Source organism: Sorex fumeus, unplaced genomic scaffold (assembly GCF_029834395.1).
Source record: "Sorex fumeus unplaced genomic scaffold, SorFum_2.1 ptg000051l, whole genome shotgun sequence".
In the NCBI taxonomy this organism is placed as follows: Eukaryota; Metazoa; Chordata; class Mammalia; order Eulipotyphla; family Soricidae; genus Sorex; species Sorex fumeus.
The window spans coordinates 24,848,232-24,872,817 of NW_026606108.1; the positions used below are offsets into that span (position 1 = coordinate 24,848,232).

The following is a 24,586-nucleotide window of genomic DNA, read 5'->3' on the forward strand; positions in this document are numbered from 1 at the left end:
GACAGATCCGTAAATGTGCTAAAAAAGTGAACTTGACTCATTTCCCAATGCCTCTTGGGAGCCAGGGGAAATGCTCAGCCTACTCTCCAGTACTTCCTTCCATGTGAGTGCCTATAGCAGAATACTACTTTGAAACTTGGTTCATCCTGGATGCGCGATTCACCAAACCATAACATGGTTGTTCTGTCAACAACATTCCAAACAGGAAACCCATTTATTGTGCAGAAGACACTAAATATTCCCCTGACAGGCAGACACAAACACAAAACAGGGGAGAGGAGCACAGGGGTGGGGTGGGGGGAGAGGAAAAATAAATAAATCGTATTTACCTTCTTCTGTTTCATGCCACACGATCCCTTCCAAATTCACACTGGTCCCCGGTTCACAGGGCCCGAGACACTCCGGCTCTGTGACTACTCCAACTTCACACGTATTGACACCCACAGAACGAGTCCGAACCAAAAGCTGTTCGACCGGTGCTGCAATATTGGATGAAGATGGGGAAAAGTAGGAGGGTAGAATCTGAGGTGCGAGACTGCTGGAAATCGGTGGTGGCGGTGCTGGCACTGTAAACAGGGGGTCAACCTGAAAGACAGACAAACTTACTGCAGAGGCGCTGCATTTGGGGACGGCTTTTCAATGCAATCTGTTTACATCACTTCTAAATACATCACTCTTCCAAATCCCATTTGTGATTCTAACACGCACTCAGAGTTGTAAGGGTGCCAAAACATACAAGAGAACAGAAATGAGCATTTGCTTTCTTTCCTGTTAAATAAGGAAAACATTGCATCTCCAGCTTCCAGAACTACAGGACAGACCTTCAGTGTCCTCCTAAACTCACCAACAGACAATCTTTTAGCCTCAAAAGGTGTCAATGAGATTTTTTTAAATTAAGAAGATTTCCCACTTGGACCGAAATCTTATTTTCAAAATGCCAACATTTTCCCAAGGAGAAATGCCAATATACTGCACATACACATCGTTAGGCATTTTAAGCACAGGAGATGGGTGAAAATTTGTTTGCAAAGTACTTTAGAAACGGTAATGAATTAAGTCACTACTAAAATATATTAACTTACTCTACCGAAGCTATAAGTTACATAAATTTAATTATACACACTGAAAAAAACACAAAAACTGGATATTATTAGCAGGTATTCAGTATCAAGTCCTAATTAATTTTACTGCAAACTTTCACGGAATTTATGTAACTGCGTGCCCCCCAATAACAGCTTATTTTATTTTGCTGTGCCAGCGATCAAACCCAGGATCACACATGCAAGACAGGCAGCCCAACCACTGACCCACAGCTCTAACCACTCCAAACTGACAGCTGAGTTTCTCCAATGCATGAGTCCTCTACAGGGTTCAACTGCTGAGTCAAACAAGACTCCACCATCTTGTGTTAAATTCAGGAAAGAGAAATGGAAGCTAATATTAGTCCCAGAGGACAGTTACTCCTTTTACAATCCCTATTTAGAGGGATTGTAACAAAGGAATATTTCACCATGAAAAGTGTAAGAGTTCAGCTATCAAGAAACCAAAAGGCACACAGGCATTAACTAGTTAAATCATCACTCACTCCTTCACTCATTTCCTTCTTCATACGTTCGTTCACTCAGTTCATGTTAACAACTATTAGGACTGTTAGGGAATAGCAGCTGTGAGAACACAATGTAAAGCACATCTACACCCAGGACTGCAGGTTCCCTGTGTCCTTAGGTCACAAAAAGACACCACTGCCTACCATCAGAACAACAGCCTGAATGTTCTAGCAGCTGCTAACCAAATTGCTGCAGGAAGAGGCTTCTGTGGTAAAACACTATCTTGGTCTGTTCATGTATTTTCCCTGAATCTACAAATGAACCCTTGGGGGGGGAGGGGGCGGGAGGGAGCCATAATGTTATAGAGCCTTTGTGGTTTGAAAAATGCATCTATCTAAAAAGAGTGCATCTCAAAATAAGTCACATGAGGAAGTGCGCTCCCAGTTAAGCAGCTGAAGCCGTCATCTGTGTGGGCTCCTTGTTCATATGACTGGAGCAACGATTTCTACAGTTTTCATTTCGCTGTGATGATAAACTGACGTTCACTTGCCTGAGTGATCCAAGATGCACTAGAACAGCCCTTTATCCATCTGCATGTTAGAGAAACTTAATTTCCTGCTCTCAAAGCTCCCATAAAACTTTGCTCCATGCCTTTCATTGTTCTGCATTCTTGATCCCAGAGCCCAAGAAGAAAAGCATTTCACAGCCCCCAAACCCCATGACTGGTGATTTATGCTTTCATGTAAATGCAGCTTAATGTGGATCAAAGTTCATGCTGATAGTTCCTATTTTAAAAACGAAGCTGACAAATGAAAAAAAAGAGTTCTAAGGAAGAAAATTTAAGGGATGGGTAGAGATTAAAAGCTCCATGGTAGTCTTTATTACAACTAAAAGATTGTGTGAGATTAGAATCACGTTCCAGAATTAAAAAAAAAAAAAAACCACAGAAGTATAAACCACTAACTGCACTTTTTTTCCTGTTTCCCAACAACCTCTTAATTTGTATAGTTAGTTGTAAATTGGCAGTAATTTGGAGCTACACATATAAAATGAAACAATATTCTCAAAATCTCCTTTAAATCAGTTAATTAACAGCCTCTATTAGTTCCAAGAGAACAAATATAGCTTCAATTGGATAAACAAGACAATGGAATTGCATAAAAGAGAAATCTGAGAGGATATTGATTCTCTGATTTTGCAAATGAGCAGAAGTTACATGGGCAAAGCCTGTTGGGCCCCAACTCTTGACAGTTAATTTGGTCTGTGACCCTGGACCTTGTAAGCCTTGCAGAGACCCATTTCTGCAACAAAAATGTATTCTTAGGCCCTCTAGGGTGGATGTTATGTCCTATCACAAAAGAATTTCTAAACTGTGTCTATTTCAATGTCAAACTGTTTATTTGCTGTATATCTATAGACAGATCAATATCCACATATCTACACACACTCATATACTATTTGAAATGTCTATTAATTTCAAAGGGCAGATTCCTAAAGGATTTCCATCATGGGAAATGTAGGGGCTAAGGGAAAAACCACCATGTCCTACCACCAAGTTGGGTCTATTTCCATTCCCAGACTCCAAGCAAGGCAGCTGGCTTCAGTGACATTTATAAAGAGGGTCCTTGAAACTCTGTCCTCCTTGCACACGTTTTAAAATGAGACCAATTCAGAGGGTTGGGTGAGAAATATGAACATGACAAACAGTCCCAAGTGAGGCAAGGTCTGAAACCTTGACAGGTACATTCCATGAAACAGATAGGTCATCTTGCTTAGTGGTTCTCTGCTTTACACAGGGAAATTTCTGTTCTTATTCTGCAGGCTTCCTGAGGTTAGCTCAAAACTGCCTCCTGCAGAAGTTGAGGATGACCATTAACAGTGAGAGAATACATTTCTCCATTCTTGGGCTCTGAGGATTTTGGGCTTTGGAAGGAAGAATGAAGACCACCCACATAGTCAACTGGTATTTTCTCTTCCTTGTGGGGGGAGGGGTACCACAGAAAACAGAATGGGGAGTGACAGGCACTCCCAGAGGTGTTGTATTTGGCAGATCTAAAACCTTTACAAATATTTCCGTCTTCAAATATTTCCGTCTTCAGCCAGCAAAGAAACTCAAGGAAAAGTCTGAATTCCACTATCTCTTAGAATAACAGTTGGAGGCTATGCTATTCTGGGCACAAGCAGCTGAGTCTGCATTTCCAGTTCTACCCTCAGGGACAATCACAGAATGTTTTTGTTGGGTCAAGGTCATCTAGCCCAACCAACTCCTTGTGCAGAAAAAAATGTCCCCTTATTTGTGCCAGGGCAATAAGCTATCTGGTGTGACAACCCAGTGGAGCTAAACCTACAGGGACGAGCTACATCCTACAAGGGAAAATTGACATGAGGAGCTCAACACGCTAGAAGACAAAGCGTTTAGGGGGAAATAATTCGGTGGGTCCAATACCATCTGCAAACTAATACTCCCATTAGGAACTGTTCACCACCAAAAGGTTTCAGTTCTCCTGTGTGTGCATTGTGACGCTCTCACAAAAGCCCGGGGCAACATATGCAAAATAGGATTTTAAAGTCTTTTTAAGCCATCATTTTTTTGCCATATGAAAAAGATCAACTCCACTGTACCCTGAAATCTCAGCTCACTGAGCCATATATTGAACTGTAATTTTTCAACCACTGCAGCTGGTGGAGACAGTGGATAGCAACAGTGGCCACCAACGCTGCCTCTGTGGGGGAAACAGCCTGCACTTGTGCTGAGGGTTGTGCTGAGTTCAAATCCTGTGCTGTTATTTGCTCTGTTGTAAGCTGATTGATTTACCTGGGTACTTTGCTCAGGCTCTGGATCAATAAAACATGGGAAACACACACACACACACACACACACACACACACACACACACATACACACGAGCATGCGCAAGTCCACCCCCACACACCACACACACACACACACACACACACACACCCCTCCATCAGTGAAAGACTCAATGAGATGTTCAGCAATATGACTGCTTGAGTGCCCAGCTCAGTAACCACTGACTCTGAAATCAAGGGAAAAGTCCCTGGCCTGATATAACCATTCTCTAGCCCTGCATGCTACGATACAAAGCTCCTTTTTATATCCTACTATATTTAACATAAATCTATAATCCCCTCCAAATGCATGGTTAAGTGTGGTTAAAGTGTGTTCAAAGTATAAGAAAGAGGGCTTAACCCTGAGCGGCTCAGCCCGGGGAAATGCTGCTCTTTCACGCACTGGCATCTGGCAGCCGTCGGCCAACTTAATCCACCCTCCATTGCTGAGTAGGCCCTGAGAAATTCTTCACTTTCCCTGAATTTCTTCCCACTGTCTCCCATGGCCTCCCACTCCCAGTCTCCTTTCAGTGACCTACACTGGCTCACCTATGCAGCCAATAATTTCCACACACCAGCTGTGTACCAGGCGTGGTGCAGCCTGCTAGCAAAACAAGGGCCAGTGGGGTCCCTAGGCGCCTTGGATTACTGCTTACTTGGCAACATAGGGGCTCAAAATCAAAAAAATCAGACACACACAACATTACAACTGGACCTGTAAAACCACAGCCAAACTGCTGTCCATGCATTCTGCCAAAATGTGAGACACAAGGCACGTGGGGGGAGATGGTGTGGTACAGGGACCTGTCCCCAGAGCCACAATCTCAACTCTACCTTTTAGCTGCATAACCTTATTGAGTAATCTGGGGTGGAGAGAGAAGGAGATCACAGGCCTGGAGCCCGCACAGGGAGTGGCCAGGAGTGACCCATGGGTTTCCTTTCTTGCTGGAATGTAGCTCCCAAATAAAACGTGTCACCTGATTTCTCTGAACTCAGTGGCTTCATCTGTGAGATGGATATAACATCTGGCTAATGTGACTTACATGAGATCATATACAGCACCCCTCCTGCCCAACACAGCTACGGTGATTGTCAATATCATCTCTTTTTTTTTTTGTCATTATTGTCTTTAATACAGACATACCGGAGGCCCAAACTTAAAAAAAAAATAAATAATAATAATAATAATAGGTGATTTGGTTGGACCAGGCCCAATGCTAGGCTTTGCTATATGTGAAGGCAAAGAGAGGCAATTAATCTCTTTCTGGAGGGACAGTGCCCTAAAATTGTACTCATTAGATATCCCATTTTTAAAAAATCAGTAGAACATTATCAGTCTACCACTACTACTAACAAGTGGGATGAAAGATCAGAACAGAGACTGGCTGGGTCCTTTGTCAAGGCTCTTTTCTGTCAGCTTGATGGGACACTGATGCAACCTATTAGAGCCCCAAAGAGCAAAGCAGGAAAGCGGCCATCTCCAGTGGAGGGAAGGGGGGAAAAAAGACCCATAAGTCTAACAGCTGGTGGTGGCAGCCTGTCAAACGGAGGAAAGTTAATGTCAAGAACAGACGCGCGGCAGTCTCTCACTGTTATTTTTGCATGATTATTCCCAGGTGCTGGTGCATGCTGAGCGGTAGCCTGGCTATTTATCACTGGCGAGAGCCTAAGAGCAGGAGAGTGGGGGAGCAGGGAGGGAGGAGGGAGGCAGGGAAGAAAAGGTTATTTACACAGAGAGCCGCACTTAGTGTGTGTAATCAGAGGGCTGCAGGGCGGGGGTGAAATCTGCAGAGATTCTGGCAATATTTTCTCCTTTCACCTTCTTTCCAGGGCTTCCTGCGTGCTGATGAGCAAGGCAGGCTTGAGGCTGGAGTGTGGGTGGCGGCGTCCTGCCTCTCTGCGCAGGACTGTTCGCCAAGGCCAGGAGCCAGAGCCAGGATACTGACAGCCAAGGGGGACAGGGCACCAGGGCAGGGCCGGGAAGTCCAGCAGGCACCCAACCAAGTGCTGGGCCCAGGGCTAATGCTGGCAGGCAGAGGACAAGGGGGAGCCCAGAACAAACCAGTCTCGGGGGAAGACTCCCTCCCAGGCTACCCCATAGCTTGTCTGAACCCTTGAACTACACCCTAGGTTTCTGTCAGCGGTTGCCACAAATCCCTGCTCATCCTGCTATTAGCCACCCCATCCCATGCCATTCCCCCAACCCCACCCCCCACATATACACACAACCCCCAATCCCTGGGATCCTCTGACCGCTGACAACCTGAGTGGGAATGCTGTTTTATTTTGCTCAGAGTCAATATTTTTACATTCTGAGTGCGTGCTGGGGCACGATTATTTAATGCTCACGTTTTCTCCATATACCAGCATTTGGCTGTTTTATGAGATTGCCCACAGTCACCTCTTTAATTTAAAAAGCATTAGGCAGACTGCACTCCGTGTAGGGGAAATCGCTACGCTCCAAAGGTGACCACCGGCCCGCAGTTTCTTGCTCTGCATTTAAACCACCCTCTCGGCCCCACAAAGCTGCTTTACCAGGCCAAGGGAAGCTCAAAACAAGGCTGCCTTGAACACCCCTTCAAAGAGAAGGGCCAAGGGTGTTTCTAAACCCCTGTTTTGGTTGTGTCTGAGTCCGTCTTTGGGAACATGGTGGAGCCTTTTCCTTCTGGAACCACCATGAGACATTCATATTCTCCACCGCTGCTGCAGACAATGTGGGCAAATTTCCCAAAGTGCTTTCTCTAGGGACCCCCCACAACCAATCCCAATTTTATCAAGGCTCCGGGAAATGGAAGATCTCAGAGGACGGGCAACTTATCCTGATGTGGAAATTTAAGGCCGAACCTCTCCAATTTCAAAACCCAAGGGGCTTTCTTATAAAAATAGCAACCTCAGCAGCAGCCACTGCTTAAAATGTGCAAGTGAGCTAGGATGACACAGGCCTTTCCTTCCCTCCACTTTCACACCAGGAGTGAGAAAGAGAGTACTTTAGGAAGGAGAAAACGAGTATGTTTAAAAAAAAAAAAGGTTATTTAGGGTCAGAGACAGAATTTGAACTCCGTGTTGTTCTAATAGAAATGTAATGTTGAACATAAGATGGAAAGAAACCTCTTCCCAAGGTCTTTCCTCTGACCCTTCTCTCAGCTTCAGGCCACACTCCTGAACTCATTCTTCTGAACACAGGCTCCAAACACGCAAAGCAAATCCTCTATCCCTTCAAGAAACCTCAATCCAACCAACCTCCCTCCCGGAAACCAAAGCTCAAAGTTTGTTTTGTTATTACTTGAAATCACCCAATCACAATAAGCACCAGTCCTGGATAAGGAACTGTATCTTTTTTTTTTTTTTACTTTCTCCTTCCCAAGTGTGAAGATCAGAGGTAACCCCAAAATAAAAAAGCCCACAGGATTGCTATGAGAGCTACTGATGGGGTGATAGGGGTGGGAAGGGAAGTGCCAGGCAGAGAGCGACCAGGGACCCAAGGCTGACAGAGCCAAGATATGACTATGTCCATCCCCAGCCAGAATTCCAGCCACGCCAGACCCCCAAATATCAATCCAGGGACTCTATAAAAGAAGTCCCTGAATGCTTGTGGGTCAGTTCCAAAGTGGCTCCATAGACAGCCACAAAGCAAGACATGCAGGGACCAGCCTACAACAGGAACATTTTGTTTGGTTTGGATTTTTATTTGCTCTACCAGCAATCAAGCCCAGATTTCATACAAGACAAGTGCTTCATTACTGAATCACATCCCTGGTCCTATAGCACGATGACTTTTTATTTCTTCCTGCAGTACTGGGATTCAGGCCCAGGGCCTCACACATGCCAAGGTAAGTCCTCTAATAGCTGAATTACATTCCCAAACCCAACAGTGACTTTTTTTTTTTTAACTTCATTCAGACCAGTTTTCTAAAGCCAAAGAAGAGAAAGTGCTGCATCTGTAACAATTAAATATTCTGCACTCAAAAACTTAAGTTTTGCTTTAAAACCAAATTCCAATCTCCCATAGAAGACCCTTGACTATGGTCACATTCCCACAGCCAAGGAAGACACAGATGGTAACTGAAGGGACAAAAGGACTCCCTGCAGGACTCTTATGATGCCACATTTCATGGAATATCAGATAGTTGAAACTCATTCATGTTTTTGGGAAAAAAAAGATTTGTCCTATGATTTTGGTTTGGGTTTTTTTTTTTGGTGGGGGTTGATTTGGGGGCCCACACTAGACTATGCTCTGGGCTTATTCTGGGTTCTGTGTGCTTAGCTCTAAAACTATTTCATAGGGATGGAGAGAGTACAGAGTTGAGGAACTTTCTTTGCACATGCTGGCCCAGGTTCAATCCTCAGCACCACCAGGAGTGATTCCTGAACACAATAAAACCTGAGCACTGTCAGGGTGGCCCCAGAATTTACACACACACACACACACACACACACACACACACACACACAGAGTCATAGTTTAAAAAGTATCAGTGTTATCTTCCACTCTTCTGAGGAGCTTTTATAGGAACTGAAAATTATCAGGCTTTCTGTAGTCTCATTTTTTCAAACCCTGCCTGCTTCAAACTGAACCAAAAACTAGACTCAGGGATGTGGCCCTGTGGTAAACCACATGTCCTGCCTGTGCGAGGGCCTGGTTCAGTCACCAGCTCTACAGAAAGTAAAGAAGCCAGCAAGCAAGTCTTAAGGTACTAGAGTCCGTCTCCTTAGATCAAACCATTCTTATAAATTCTTTCATTCAGTACAAAGTTGAATTCCCTGAAAAGTTTCACACAAATCCCATTCCTATTCATTAGATTCTGATTACCAATACCTTAAAGGTGAAACTTCAAATATATGTATATATATACACATATATATATATATATATAGAGAGAGAGAGAGAGAGAGAGAGAGCAGCTTAGTGATAAAACTTTGAATTTTAAACTCGGGACTCTGAATGTGCACCTAAAACAAATCGATTTTACAACACCTGACAATGAATTATCTGTGGCTATCAAAACACGGTCTTCGCATAACCATAATTCCTCCTCGATAATGGGCAGAAATTGGGGCCCTTTTGGGGAGCTTCTTACTCCTCACCCTACTGGACTCCAGCAGGATTTTAAAAAGGGTGACAAGGCAGAGGTGTGGAGGCTCTGAGTGGGAATAAAGCACCTTCTTCCTAGTCCTCAGTTGATAGCAGTTTAGATTTCCCTACCTTATGAAGGGACTCTTACAACCCCCTAAAAGATATATTTTGAGAGAAAATTTAGACCTTTGAATTAGGAACACAAAGCATGCCAGGCAGAACTAAGAAAATCGCCAGAAAGTGCCTGGAAAGGGTCAAACCACACCTTTCCAAAGCTGGGTCGGCCAGAGACGGGAACACCCCACCTGCTCTTCATTCTCTTCCAGTAAAGTCCAACTACGCCTTCACCCAAACACAGTGCACGTGGAAACGGTTCTGCCCCAAGTCCTGTCCCTCTGACCAACCCCTGCCCCCAACCTCTCCAGATGCTTCCAAGCAGGAATCAACCTCCATCAGCGAAGAAGGCCTGTTAAGGTTTTTTTTTTTTTAGCTTCCCATAGTTCTACTTTCATACCAACTGCCAAAAGCCACTTCGGAGACAGAGACACTCACTTTCATTCTTATTACAGCTCCACCCAACGGCAGAGCAAGGGCGGGTCTTCTCATGGGGTTTTGGTAAAGCCGTGAGGAGGGAGTTTTTAAGACTGAGGTTAGGAGCGAAGGCGGTCCTGTCCCCTCCAGGCCTGGACGCTGCACCATCACCCAGACCCCCCACCCCCACCCCTGTCCCACCTCACAGGACCCCGAGCCAAAGAGCCGCAGAGTCCAGAGCCCACGGGTCACTTTTCAAGGAGACCCTCTCTTCCAGCCACTCCGTATGCATTTTTCCAGAAACTTCAGCCATAGAAAACAGCTGAAGAGCGGGGCTGCTTCTCATTGGACAGCAGTCTGGCCGCAGGGACTTTTTAATGCCAATATGCACTACTTTTCTGCTTTACAAAACAGCATTTTTTAAGAAAAACGAAGCTACGTCATGCCTCTCTGATTTCAAAGCCAAGGCGAACTGCAGCGGGGGAAGATGCATGGTTGGGACCATTAACTGCACGCCTCACGAGCGGTCCACAGGGCAAGCCCGGGGCCTAGAGATGCCAGGGGACCAAGCATCGCCCCCATGGCCCGCTTATGACGGCCGCCTCACGGTTGGCACTGCCATTCATTCCCTCCCCGACAAATTTTCGCTAGTGCCCAGCACTGGCGCAGGGGCCCGGGGGTCCGGGGAAACTGTGGCCTAGAGTCGGTTAGGCCCGGGGCATTGTGGGAGTGCCCAGGGGCGGGGCGGGGCGGCCTGGGCGTGGCCAGGGCGGGGAAGGGCGTGGCCTCGGAGGCCGCCAGCCAGAGCTGGTCCAGCAGCAGGGTCCGCAAGATGCTGGCACCCAGCAGAGTAGTTGGTCGGTTTAGGGGAGTCTCTTAGGGGTCTCGGAGGGGATGAGGGGGGTGAGGACGGGCAGTGCGTGGGCGGAAGACACCGAATCCAGGTGCTGGAGGAATCAAAACAGGAATCAGGAAGGAATCAGGAAAGGCTCACACGAACAGACTTTGCGAGAGTTTAAACAGGAGCGGTACTGAAGGATAGGAATTATTCTGTTGGGTCCAGAGCTGGAAGCCACGGGGAGAAGGGACATATTTAGGGATGGACTGGGTGTGGATTACTGCCTTCAGCAACAGCGATGGGGGCCCTGGTGGGAATGGGAAGCAGAGGAGAGCGCAGGAAAAGGGGCGGGGTAGAAGGATGGGTTTCCAGTTGGTGGAGTTCACCTGGGAAAGAAAAGGTTGGGACGCATTAGGGGCTGAGGGCAGCTGCAAGGCCATGACTGTTGGGCCTCTAGGACAGAGCTCTGCGAAATCATCTGGAACCCCCCAAAAGAGAAGGAGCTTGGGGAGTGGATGAAGTGTTTCAAAGAAAGCTGGAAGGAGGGGAAAGGGAATAGGGAGGATATGCTCTGTGTCCCCACAGGGATTCAGGAGGAGGTGGAGGATAGTAGTAGTTTAGGGTAGAGCAGACCCTAATGCCAGATTCCAAGGGAGTCTCCAGTCCTCTGGCCTCGGAGAAAAGGAAGAAGGGGGAAGCAGCACCTTTTCCTCTCCTCCCTCTCTGGCATCAGAGCCAGAGCTTGCGTGTCTATGGGCTAGTGATTCCTTTTACCTGGCCAGCTGGCTGGCACCTATTGTAAGCTCCCATTCTCCCAGGAACCCTGTCCCCACCCAGATGAAGTCATAATGATGCCACCATCTCCTCCATGTCATGACTCGCTTTTGAGAACCAAGGTACCACCACCTCCCCACCCCAATGCCAGTTGCCTGCCATCTTTGGGTCCCTGGATGCCAGGGAGAAAGTCAGGCCTCCATCAGGCCAGGTCCCCCAAAACACTGAGAGCACTAAAGAAGTACCCTCAAGCTGCCACTGGGTAATGCCCCTATTTCAACAAGTACTGAGACTGATTAAAAGGAAGGGGGAGAGAACAGGGGTAGGAGGGTTGAGAGAGAGCAGGAAGAAAGGGAAAAAGAGTGGGGGGGGGAGCAGAAGGAATTAGCATATGGAACCATTTCATAATAAGAAAGGGAAAAAATACATCAATAAAATCCAGGAATCTTAATCCAGATAAGAAATGAGATAGGAGGCATGTTTCAGTTATAACTGAAGCAGTCATAACTTAAAACATTTTAATAGATACTGAATCTCTTTAGTACGCCTGCCATTGCGCTTGGCACTTCTGTACTAACCAAGGCAGACAGGAAGACCCCTATCTGCAGAGCTTACAATTTGTGTTTCTCTCAAGGCACTCTTTTAATGAAAAAGATGATGCTGGTGGCCAGCAGCATCAGCAGCAGATAGTACAGCAGGTAGGGTGTTTGCCTTGCACATGGCTGACCTGGGCTCAACCCAATTACCCCAAGTCTACCAGTAGTAAAACCCTGAGCACCACTGGGTGTAGCCTCCCAAAAAAAAAAAAAGAAAAGAAAAACTCTTGCTGACTCTTTACACCTCTCAATCGAAGAAACCAAAGCAACTGGTGCAGCTACAATTTGTTTTTTGTAACCTTTTATCTTCTTGAAAAACAGAATATTTTCATCTTAGTTCCTACCTAAGTGAATAAATTAGATAAACCACTTAAAGAATCCTCAAACTCATTTTCTTGGGGACTAGAAATGAACCAAACAATCCCAGAGTCCTCCACATCCAGAAATCTCCTTAGGCATGGGACAACAGCTTGGGGTCAGTCTAGAATTCACGCTGACAGACAATGACAGCAAGGGACCCACTCATACACTAGACGAGGAAATCATGGAGGAATGAAATGAATCCCAGATCACTTGCTACCTACGGGACCATGCAATCGCGCCTTTCTTGACCTAGAAGCGGGGACTTTCCTCATACCAAGCCCTGATTACTATCCCCCACCTCGTAAGTGTTCTGCAAGTGCAGCCATCACTCCGCTCCCAGCATGCACTCCACTGCCCTCCAGGGCACCTGTTCACAGGCCTGGTGTAATGTGTCATGAAGCTAAACCAAGACATTAAAAACATGCTACTATGCCCTCTGAAAACCAACAGATGGCTGTGAAATGAAATGAAAAATTTCAAAATATTGGGTGAACCTACAATGGAACATTTGTAAATTTCTCTAAGGAGGGGGGGAGGGTTCCCAAGCAGTGCTCAGCCAGGCCTAGTGGCCTCATAATGCAGCCAACGAGGCTCATTGGCTCAATGCAAAGGCCTGAGGCTTCGGTACTGCTTGGGCCCCCATTTGTAGTTCTTGAGTAGCAGGTATATAATCAGAGTAGACTGGCAGGAGAAAGCCACCTCTTCCAGAAGCTAGGTCCTGGGAGGGTTCTAGCCTAAGAACAAAATTTGGATCTTCCGGGATTAGCAAAACTTTAAAGAAAAAGCCTACATAAAGTTATCTGCAATTCACAATCAGTTTTGCAAAGGTGGTTGAGAAAAAAAGAGCCATAAAAAATATATATATTATGAAAAAAAGACTATATATATATAATGTCTATTTGAAATTTGGTAACATTTTATTAAAATTTTCTTTTTTTAATTCGTAATGCTCAGTGGCCAGTCCTGGGATTGTTTGGTAAACCATATGTGATGCACAGGCAAGAAACCCTAGACTTTGTCACACCATGCTTGGTCATTCCCTGTACACTTAAAGAGTTGGGGACAGAGGGTTGAACCTTGGCCTCCATGCAAAGCAGGTGCTCAGCCTGAGAAACTATCAACCCTACAGTGTCTTCACCATTAGTGAACAATCATTTCATTTTGTATAAAGGCCACACTCTGCTTACTTCTGCTTCTGTACTCAGAAAACACTCCTGGTGGGGGTTGGCAATCATATAGGGTGCTGGCAAGGCAAGGAAGTACCTTGCCCGCTGTGCTCTTGCCCTAAACAATGGATTCTTAAATGCTGACTTGCCAATATAAAACTGGGAAAATAAAATCAAGTTCTCCAGCTGTTGAAAAAGAGGGGGAAAAAAAACTGGAAGACTTGGGGCTGGAGTGATAGCACAGCGGGTAGGGCGTTTGCCTTGCATGCAGTCGACCCGGGTTCAATTCCCAGCATCCCATATGTTCCCCTGAGCACCGCCAGGAGTAATTCCTGAGTGCAGAGCCAGGAGTAACCCCTGTGCATAGCCAGGTGTGACCCAAAAAGCAAAAAAAAAAAAAAAAAAAGGAAAAAAAAAACTGGAAGACTTAAACTCTATGAAAATGGTCTCAAAAGTGCACAAACATTAATAAACTTCAGAGTGATTAGCAATACTAGCCGAGCTACTGATGTATTTTAGGCATTTACTCTCTAGAATCAGCAATGGTGGGGGATGGAATATAGGAACACACTTAGCACCTATTATTTTCAGAATAATTTTATTATGTGTCCCATTTTATCTAAAAAGACTTTAGATTTCAAATTGCTAAACATTAGGACCAATTTTAGAGGCAATTTACCCCATATCAAGTCTAATAACACCTTGCTTTGGATCTTAAACCCTGAAAAAACTCTAACGAAAACAGATGCTTACAACTTACAAAGCAGCCACTACCATAATTTAAGATCTCTTCTTATCCAGTAAATAAATTTTGCATAGGTGGACCCCAAAAGTGATAGAAGGCCTTAACAATATGAAGCACCAGGAACCCTGTGGAAAATGGAACATGTCATATTTTGATTGAAATGTCTTTCTCAGGTCCAGGGAAGTTACCCCATGGAACAACACATGCTTCAAAACAAGGAGGCCCCCACAAAACTACATTGCAAAAGCAAATCTTTTTCTATTATGCTTCTATTGCGATTGCCCTTTGTATCACAGAACTTTTCATTCTGTTTCTCACCTGCCAAAAGCGTTGGCATTAATTTAAATATAGTTCATCTGAATAGTGCTTAATCATTAGTCAAGAACTAACATCTTAATAAAGAATGCATAACGTTTGCCATAATAATACACTTCACAAAACTCTGATATGCCTACACTATTTTTTTAATTTAAAAGGAAACAAGTGACCTAACCTATAATAATTCAATTTTTAAGACATTTAAAAGGCCTCAAAATATTTTATTATAGTATTCCATCTAACATATTTAGGGGAACAAGGAGACAAAAGCTTTGGGGGGGCCACACCTCGCTGTACTTGGGCTATTCTTGACTCTCTGTTCTGGGGACAATATGTGGTACCAGGGATTGAAGTAGGGCCAGCCACAAACAAAGCAAGGCCACATGCAAGGCAAGCATCCTCTATGCACCCATAATCAATAACTATGTTTGGTTTTTTTTTCACATTTTATGACTACACCAGAAACTCATAAAGTAGCTTGGGCATCAAAACTAAACAAGGTAACCATTAGATCACTAAAGGGCTATTCTCTAAGTTAATCATAAATATTTTCCCAAACTGCACCAAAATTCCTATAATCAAAACAACTCATTTAAATTGGTTAATAGAAAATAAAAACTATTTCCTTAAACCACAAATGATAATTAAGCTAGAAAGCTACAAAACATCTTAGAAGAGCCAGGAAAGAAGCTGGAGTGATAGTACAGTGGACACCTGGTTTTCAAGGAATTGACTGGGTTTGATCACCAGGAGTAATTCTGGAATGCGTAGACAGAAGTCACCCCTAAGCATCATCAGGTGTAGCCCATGGGGGGAAAAAAAGCCAGGAGTAAACCATGAGCACTTCTTAATATACACTTTTGCCTGACACGCAAAAGTGAACCCAAAAGAGGTACCTTTGTTCTGCAATGCTGATACTTATCAATAAACTCATAACACTTAACTCTTTAAATCAGTCCTTGAATATAGTGCTTCTTTTAATTAAAACCCTAAAATAAGTGGGTTGAAGATGCAAGAAAGAAACCAAATTGGAGTATGCAGTTGTTCAAAGCACTTCTATTGAGCATTTGTTTTCAGTATCTTTACTAAGTCACAGTCACTGTCCTCCCGTTGTTCATTGATTTGCTCGAGCGGGCCCAGTAACGTCTCCATTGTGACAATTGTTACTGTTTGGCATATCGAATACGTCATGGGTAGCTTGCCAGGCTTTGCCCTGCGGGCGAGGTACTCTCAGTAGCAAATTCTTAAGTGAATTACGGTTTTGGAGGGGGCTAGTGTGGTGGTGGGAAAATTGCTTCAGGCAACTTTGGTGGGTTTTTTTTGGTTTGGGGGCCACAACCACTGGTGTTCACTGACCTGCTCAGGAAGTGGAAGGGATAGAATCCAGGATCCCCTATGCATATCCTTCACTCCACCCTTTATATTCCAACCTGAGCACTAACAGCTCTTGAAGCTATAAAATGTTTACAAAATCCAACTGCAATGTTTGCCACAGAGCTTTATTCTGAATGAAAAGTGTGTATATGGTTCCTACAGGCACCAGTTAGGAGTGATCCTTGAGCAGAGCTGGGTGTGGCCCCCCCCAAAAAAAACAAAAAAGGGGGGGGGGCGTGGAGGAGGTGGTACAGCAGGTAAGGAGATAAATTCAATCCCCAGCACTTATATGGTCCCCTGAGCCCCGCCAGGAGTGGATCTCTGAGAACAGAGCCCCAAAACAAAAAAATCTAATACTCTTAAAAGCAATATAGTTTTGAAACAGCCTAAAAAGATTCTCCTGAACATCATTAATAGTTTGCTTAAAACTACCTAAAGTCCAATTTTTGATATCAACAATCAGAGGAAGATTGTAAATAAAAGTGAGCACAAAGGCTGTGAGAGAGATTGGCATAACAAGGCCCTAGGGCAAGCATAAACTACAGAAGGTGATCAGGTTTGAGTCTTGGTTTCATAGAAGAGGAAAGTCAAAAATATAGGGGTTTAGAGTAGACAAAAGGCTCAAAACTCAGTACAGAGAGTCCTCACCAGAGTTTCCCCTTAGGGACAACATGTCATCCATCTCAGGAGCGTTCTGGGCAGACGCCCTGCGACCTGATGTGTACCCAAACAAGGGCAGTGAGGAGGAAGACTAAGGGGATTTCTGCATTTATTACCTCTCTTCCTTTCATAAAACCTTATGTTTTCTCTTCCACTTCTAGAAGTCCATCACCATACCTTGACATGTAGTTCTACACTTAGGGCTGCCAACCTGCCCAGGCTCACAATCTGTGACCACCCCCTGCACCCCAACTCCACAAATGCCTGCCTCCTTGCACACCAGTCACTCTTGCGTGACAAGCCAAGGCAAAAATAGAACCTGCCAAGCCAACCAGTGTATCCTGCCACTGAACGCTGGTCATCTGTCTCTATCTCTGGCTCTCCCAGTGTTAGAAGAGAAAATTCCCCTCACATACATTCGAAAGTCTAATATTTTGTCGAACAGCAGTGAAAAATAAACCTCATCTGAGCTGTCACAGAATCCTAAAATGCCTCTGGCAGTTCTATCAAAGTATGGAGGCAGCCTTGTACGGACTCTTTGAAGAAATGAAACTACAGTTTATCAAGTGTGATTTATAAGCAACACTGATGTAGCTGGTAGATAACACTGCTGTCTAATCATTAGTACTCAGACAACAGCCATGTGAACACATCAATTATGGGCCACTGCCAAAAGCCCTTGAGATCTGGGAGATTAACAGCCAATCCTCTGTTTTACAAGCTCACATCAAAAAGAATATTAATAAGAGGAGGGGCAATGTGAAAGCTTGTCAGAGTAATTCAGCCACTAAAACAAGGCATTTCCCCCTCTCCTCTCTGCTGAATTGGCCCAAGGAAGAAGCTGGCATCAGCTACAAAGTGCAATGCTGCCAATTTCTTGGAAAATGTTTTTCACTAACATATGGGAACTTGTAAGGGTCTACAAAACTGCTATGTGGTGAAGCACGGCAAACTGCCTTCCTGTCCCCCTTTAATGCCGGAATAAAACAAATGCAGTCACGACTGAATTATTTTTTAATTCATATGCATGGTAAAAATACCCATTGGCTTTTCAAATTACCCTCAAGTTAGAGAAAAATAAAAACCCACATTTCTTCTACTTCTACCATCTACAAAATTTAATTAAGTGAAACTCCTAGTAACAACCTGCACTTTAATGAGCTTCTTCAAATCAAATGGTTCTTTCCCAGCCAGTACTGGCTGAGAGCTTTGCACGCAACCAATCCTGGTTGGTGGGGGGGAAGCGGGGAGACCAGCACCACACACATCTGGCCCCCCAAAAACCACTGGAGTGACTCCTGGATGAGGAATAGCCCAAGCATCACCAAATGTGTTCCTAAAACCATGTTTTTTTAATGGTTCCTTCCAATGGAGCACAAAAGTCACAGTGCACGCCTCTAACTTGAAGTATTTAAATTCACTCTTCCAGCTATCTCAAGAAGACAGATATAAATCCCACTGATATTTCTTCCGTTAGAATTAAACCAGCTCTCAAAAGCACATATAGAAAGCATTTGCAAACTATATGCCACAGGCACAGCATTTATTCAGCTGCATCAGTGTTCAAGAGACACACCAGTGAGGATTGCTGTATTTTTGTAATCGATCAGATTAAAGCAAACAGCTGGGAACAAAAAGAGGGGTGCCAACGAGCTCCCTCAGATATGAACATACGCTGCTCTGCAGAATGCACGGCCTGGGCTTCCCTTGCCCCTTAGAGATCTGTTTACATTTTAATTTGTAGCACACTCTACTTACACAGCGTAATTCCTAATATTTCATTTGCTATTCATCATTTCAAAAGCAGCAGGAGACAGTGACAAAAACACTAGGGGAGGAAAATGAAGCACAGGGTTCCTGGGGTTCCTGCCGCTTCTCAGTAGTCAAGCTGTTTGGTCCCAAAGTCAAGCCACTTAATTCAAGAGCTTGCTGACAAGCAATTGTTAAATCAAAGCGTCTTTACCTGGGTCCACAGAATGTGTGGAGTCTGAAAAATGCTGTATTTGTAGAAGCAAAGGTTTATGTGCTTGTGCATAGGTTACTGGTTCTCTTTCTACACACACTGCAAAGTGCATAGATGCTCAATAAAATTATAAACTAAAATAGACTTGGTGGGAAAGTCAAAGGCACAAGCTCAACTTTTTCATTACAGGGCACACTCATTGGCTAAAAGGAAGGCATTAGCGAGCTCTCAACCTCTACCACACAAAAGTGGGAGCAATACATGGTCTCTGCTGACCCAGGCTAAAAGAAAACTCTATGGGATATGGCTTTAGAAATAGACATACTTAAGGCAGTGGTTTTCTAACTGCCAGTCCAGACACTGGTGACAGCTGACTGAAGGTGTCACTGGCTTCAACAAACAACAACTCAATCAGCTAGATGCTCAGGCACTGTACACAGTGAGTAATTCTTGATTGTAGTTTGCTATTATAAAGGAAACAGCCCTAAAAGCCTTCTGAGTAAATCATTCATCTTGGAAACTTACATTGAAAATGTTTTTATAAGTTTTGCTCTAGCTGCACCTTCTTAAAATTACAAATGATGGGATTTGTTTCCAGCAAAAAAACAAATAAATAATGACAGAAATGTACACCCATTTAGCAGAGACACTAGAAGAATTGCACCCATGCTATGCCCTAGCCATTCAAAACCACAACAACTCATTCAAGGGAAGAAAGCCTTCCACCATAAACACAGTTTCAAACTAGTAAATGTGCATTACCAAGTATACTTTCTTGAAAAAATGTATTTTAATAACATGTTGAATTTAATGGGCAACTTCAAGGTAGAAATCAAACCACACAGTTCATTGCTGTAAATTAAATTATGAATGTAAGTCATTACTATACACACAAGTTGTCAGAATAAGCTGTACTCCGACTTCTTACACAAATTTCACCCAAGTAAAAGAGGCCTGAATCATCCCTATATTCCTTAGATATTGTTATATTCTAAACTCCTTAAATGAGCATTTCCCACCCACCCTCCTTCCCATTTACTTTTTGAGAAATCAGTGTGTTAACTTGGTTCCAATCATTTCATGATCACCCCGGATAGAACTTGACATTTCTCTCTTAACTTGAATAATGACTTATTTTTTTAAGACTTCCATTTGGGGCTGGAGAGACAGTACAGAAGTTAAGGTGCTTGCCCTGAATTCTGCTCACTCAGTTCGAATCCCAGCACCATTGGGCCTGGCCCCAAAACAAAACAAAGAGTAGCCTTACATTTTAGAGCAGTTTTCTGACCAAAAAAAAAAAATCATCAGACAAAATCACCAGTAAACAGGAAGCTATGCAGTCTGGTATTCTGACAGAGCATTTCCCTTCTAGGTAAAGCAGCTTTATCTCCAGTCTTCAAAATTCAACACATATACCTTATCAGACACAGAAAAGCAGGTACAATATAACCAGTTAAACAGATGACTTTTAAAAGTTGCTCAATGCAAGCACTATGAAAATCCACGTAATTCCCAATAATTGTTCTTCACCCTGTAATCTCTACATATAATAAAATATGTGATGGGTTCTGGCAGACACCAGCCTCAAGAGCCTGTCCTCTCTACAACCCGACTGGGAAAAGAAAGAAAAAAACAAAACAGTATTTTCTGAGCAAATATTTACTCAGCATCTCCCCAAGCCAAGCACAGGGCCAGTGCTGGGTGACAGAAATAAGATAGACCGTGGGGAAAGGTGGAATCGCGTACGGGGGACAGGGCCAATATACTTGTCTCCAGTGCAGTAAGTAGGAATCCCATTCTTTCCTCAAACTCAGTCCAAAAAGAAACAAAGGCCTGGAAGCCTTTTTCTGCTAAGGGTCATATGCCAAAACATATCCTGCCATAACATTCCCAGATCCAAAACGCCTGCTGCACAATCAGGACCCAGGCAGGAACTAGGGAGCGAACACCTTCAGCTGCACGTGGCCAACATCAACAGAATGTATTGGCCACACTCTGCTGACCAAGAGGGCATGACAGCAATTTTCAGAAACCCAGCTGACCAGAGAGATGACTTCCATAGATCAGACCCACAGCAGTAACATTCACACTTGCTGGCTTCAGACCCTCCCCGAACACCTCCTCTGGCCTCCAAGGCAATTAAACCAAAATGGCAAACGAAGCAAAGCCAGGTCTCAGCACTGCCATGCACGCAGCTCGCTAAGCAGAGGTGGTTCAGCATCAGGACTCTAGGGGTATTTACCTGGCTGCAAACATTCCTACGGCCCAACTGCAAATCATTAGTCTTTCCGGCTCTACCTCCCATTTGACCAAGTACACTCCATAATTAACCACTGTAAAAATACAGCCCACATTTAAAACAATGCCAGGGTGAGTTTTCCGTAAGAACCTTCAAAATGAAACAGCAGGATAATCATCATCATTCCTAACATCTGCCATGGAGAGGAAAAAAAACAAAAAGGTAACTTCAAATAAACTCTCTGAAGCTTTCTCTACATGCACTCCGAGGATTACTTACTATCCTGCTCCAAAAATAAACAGAACACCTGGAGAGGCAGCGGGGAGAGACAGTACAGGCAGGAGGGCACTTGCTTTGCCAATCCTGGGAACACTGCCAGAGTGATCTCTGAGCAGCTCTGGGTGTAGCCCCCTTTCAAACCCCACAACCCACCCCACCAAATTCAACATACGGGCTGGAGCGATGGTACAGCACATAGGGCGATTGCCTTGCACAGCGCAGACCCAAGTTTGATCCATCCCACGTGGTCCCCCAAGCACTGCCAGGAGTAATTCCTGAGCACAGAGTCAGAAGTAACCCTTGAGTATGACTGGGTGTGACCCCAAAACCCAAAAAGCCAAAAGAAAAAAAGAAAAAAAAAACACCAACAGTAAACCTACATCAAGAGGGCCTGGAGGGATAGCACAGTGGGTAGGGCATTTGTCTTGCACGAGGGCAACACGGGTTCGATTCCCAGCATCCCATAGGGTCCCCTGAGCACCACCAGAAGTAATTCCTGAGTGCATGAGCCAGAAGTAACCCCGGTGCATTGCCGAGCATAACCCAAAAAAAAAAAATTTGAGTCAAACCTGGGAGAGTGGATTTGATACTGGTTATTTGAAGAAAAGAATAAAATCAGTACACATCAGTGATTCAGACAGCTATAATTTAAGAAACAATATTTTAAAGACTTGAGTATTTTGGATAATGGATCCAAAATTATATTGAAGACATAAGCCCCCAAAAGCCAGTAAGATGAAAATCATTTCTTCCAGCGATAAGACAGCAAACTACCATCAAAAAGTGAAAAAAAAAATTTTTTTTTAATCTTGAAGGGGCCAGATAATACAGTTAGGGCATCTGCTTTGCCTGCAGCTAAACCAGGTTCCATTCACAGCACCCCGTATGGTCCCCCAAGTCCCACCAGTAGTGATTCCTGAGAGCACAGAGCCAGTAGCAAGATCTGAGCACTGCCTCGGGTGGCCCAAAAACAGATAATCTTTGAGAAAAATATCCTCAACACCAATGCAAAACCCAGATGCCATAAAAGGAAATAAATCAGAAACCTGACCACATCATTTAAAATATTTGCACAGGAAATAAAAAAAAACATAACAGAGAGACAAATGAAGATAAGTGGGGATAGAGAGGATGAGAACTTCTAAGAACAGGAAAAATCATTTGCAAAACATTAAAAAAAAGTTGTTATACACTGAAGCACACTTAAAAATAAGAAATGACCAACAATTCAGAGAATGAGGTTATAAATATGAAGGGAAATTAAATGATGCAATGGTTTGGAAACATGAAAAGGTAAAATAATGCCACACCAGATCAAAGTAAAAAATACATATTATGGCACTACAAAAATGACAGAAATAGAAGCATTTCACCTTCCATTGTTGAAGGGAATGCAAATTAAAGCAATTAAGTGGAAGACAATGAATTCTGAACTGATGATGTTCACTAGAGCATTTTGGAACTGGGGTGGTGGGGAATAACCCAACACCAAGGCCTGAGAGATGGCTCAAGAGCAGGAGAATGGTCTCTGCATACAGGAGGCCCAAGTTCGATCCCAAGCACCAAGTCAGGTGTAACCCCTAAGCACCTCTGGGTGTGAACCTAAAATAAATCAAACAAAAAATGCATACAAGATATATAATTATAGAGAAAGAACAAGATGCAGATGTGTTTCTGTAATCTGCTCTGATCAGTATAAGGAGACAAGAAACATAAATATATATGCTTGAACATATGGAGACTATTTCAACAAAGACACAGAACTGTTCACATGTAGCTGGGCACAGTGGGAGCCAGGCTAAGGGGAAGTAAAACCTAGTTTCAATTAGGTAATAGTTTGGTGCGGCTTGATTCTAGACTCACGAAATGCTTTTTGAATTGAAAAGTTAAGTCCATGAAAAAGTACTGTAGGGAGCAGAGAGGTAGGAGAGGGTTAAGGTGCTTGACTTGAACATGACCAACCCCAGCTCAATCCCTAGCACCATACCTGGTCCCTGCACACTGCCAGCGGTGACCCCTGAGCACCACCAGGGGTGGCCCCAAAGCAAAGCATTTTAATAACTGCACCAAGGCCAAGGATGTAGCTCAACAGTACATTTATCCTGCATGTGTGAGTCCTGGGGTTCCATCCGGCAATGCACACCCCCTCCAACAAACAAATGTAGTTTCTCAAAGCTCTCCAAAGCGAAGAGGCATTCAAGATTAAAAAAAAAAACACCTTGGTCAAATAAAACATTAATATTCAAGATCTTATACCTAAATCAGTCAGTTGAAGAAAACAACTTCCACACACTGAGAAACTAGAATGAATTGAAAGACTTAAAGGGAGCCAGAAGTTCAGCTTTGAAGTTCAGCTTTGGATAATTTCCCACACAGATAGCTAGCTACCTGCCCCTCCTCTGCTCAGCCCCCCACACCCCACACTCCCCTCCCCACCCCCAATAATGTCCCCCTATCTCTGAGTGTTCCTGGATTCTCCATGGCCTCCAAGGAGCTTCCTCGTGCTCTCCTTCATTCCCTAGGCCTTTCCCCGTCATTGAGTGCTGCCCGTCTATCTCCTCAAACACAACACAATCCCTTCTCCAGAACTTGTACACAGGCTGTTGCTGAGATCTAGAAATTTCTCTCCTCTAGGGTTAAATAGGACTCCTCCCTTGCTATTGATGAGGATCTCCTCCCTCATGACCTCTTCCAGCTGATTCTCACTTAAAGCACTAAAATCATCTGAAATACATTTGCTCAGAAAATAAATTAGAATATAAGCTTTATGCACGCAAAGACTAAGTACTGGCCTTCGGCGATGCTGGGAAGATGAGGGGCATTCAAAGCCGATTTGCTGAGTGAAGGAATGGGTCAAGGAATGAATGAGTCCTGAGACCCATCCAGACAAGTCCCCCTCTGCAGTAACTCTACCGACAGAGCACAATACTCCCTCGAATGCATTCCATGCAAGTTCTGGGTGTACTGAGAAGCAGGTAGTCAGCCACAAGAGACAAAGCAGCGTATCCAGAAAGAACAAGCACCCACGCAACCAGCCCAGGAGCCCAGACTGTGGTGCCCCTTCAAGTGAGCATCTATCACTGAATCCATCCTCTCTCCCCTGCCTCAAGTTTACACTAGATACCGCTCTCTAAGCCTTGTGCTCAGGCTCCAGTCCTTTCTGCCCAGTTCTTCACAACAGATTATAAAGACATGTCTGCAGAAGAGGTTCTTAACCAGTAAGCAAATTTTTTAAGTCATTTATTTTCACAAAATCTCTTCTCTACAAT

General features: G+C 44.1%; 1 protein-coding gene across 4 annotated transcripts in view; it reads right to left on the bottom strand.

Annotated features, from left to right (window-relative positions):
* Nucleotides 1–24,586, bottom strand: part of ZNF608 (zinc finger protein 608) — a 101,959-nt gene that overhangs the window by 56,822 nt on the left and 20,551 nt on the right. For all 4 annotated transcript variants that reach the window (XM_056124223.1, XM_056124222.1, XM_056124224.1 and 1 more), the window contains exon 3: nucleotides 330–585. In XM_056124223.1, coding sequence (XP_055980198.1) covers nucleotides 330–585 — 256 coding nt within the window. The remainder of the gene's footprint in view (nucleotides 1–329; nucleotides 586–24,586) is intronic.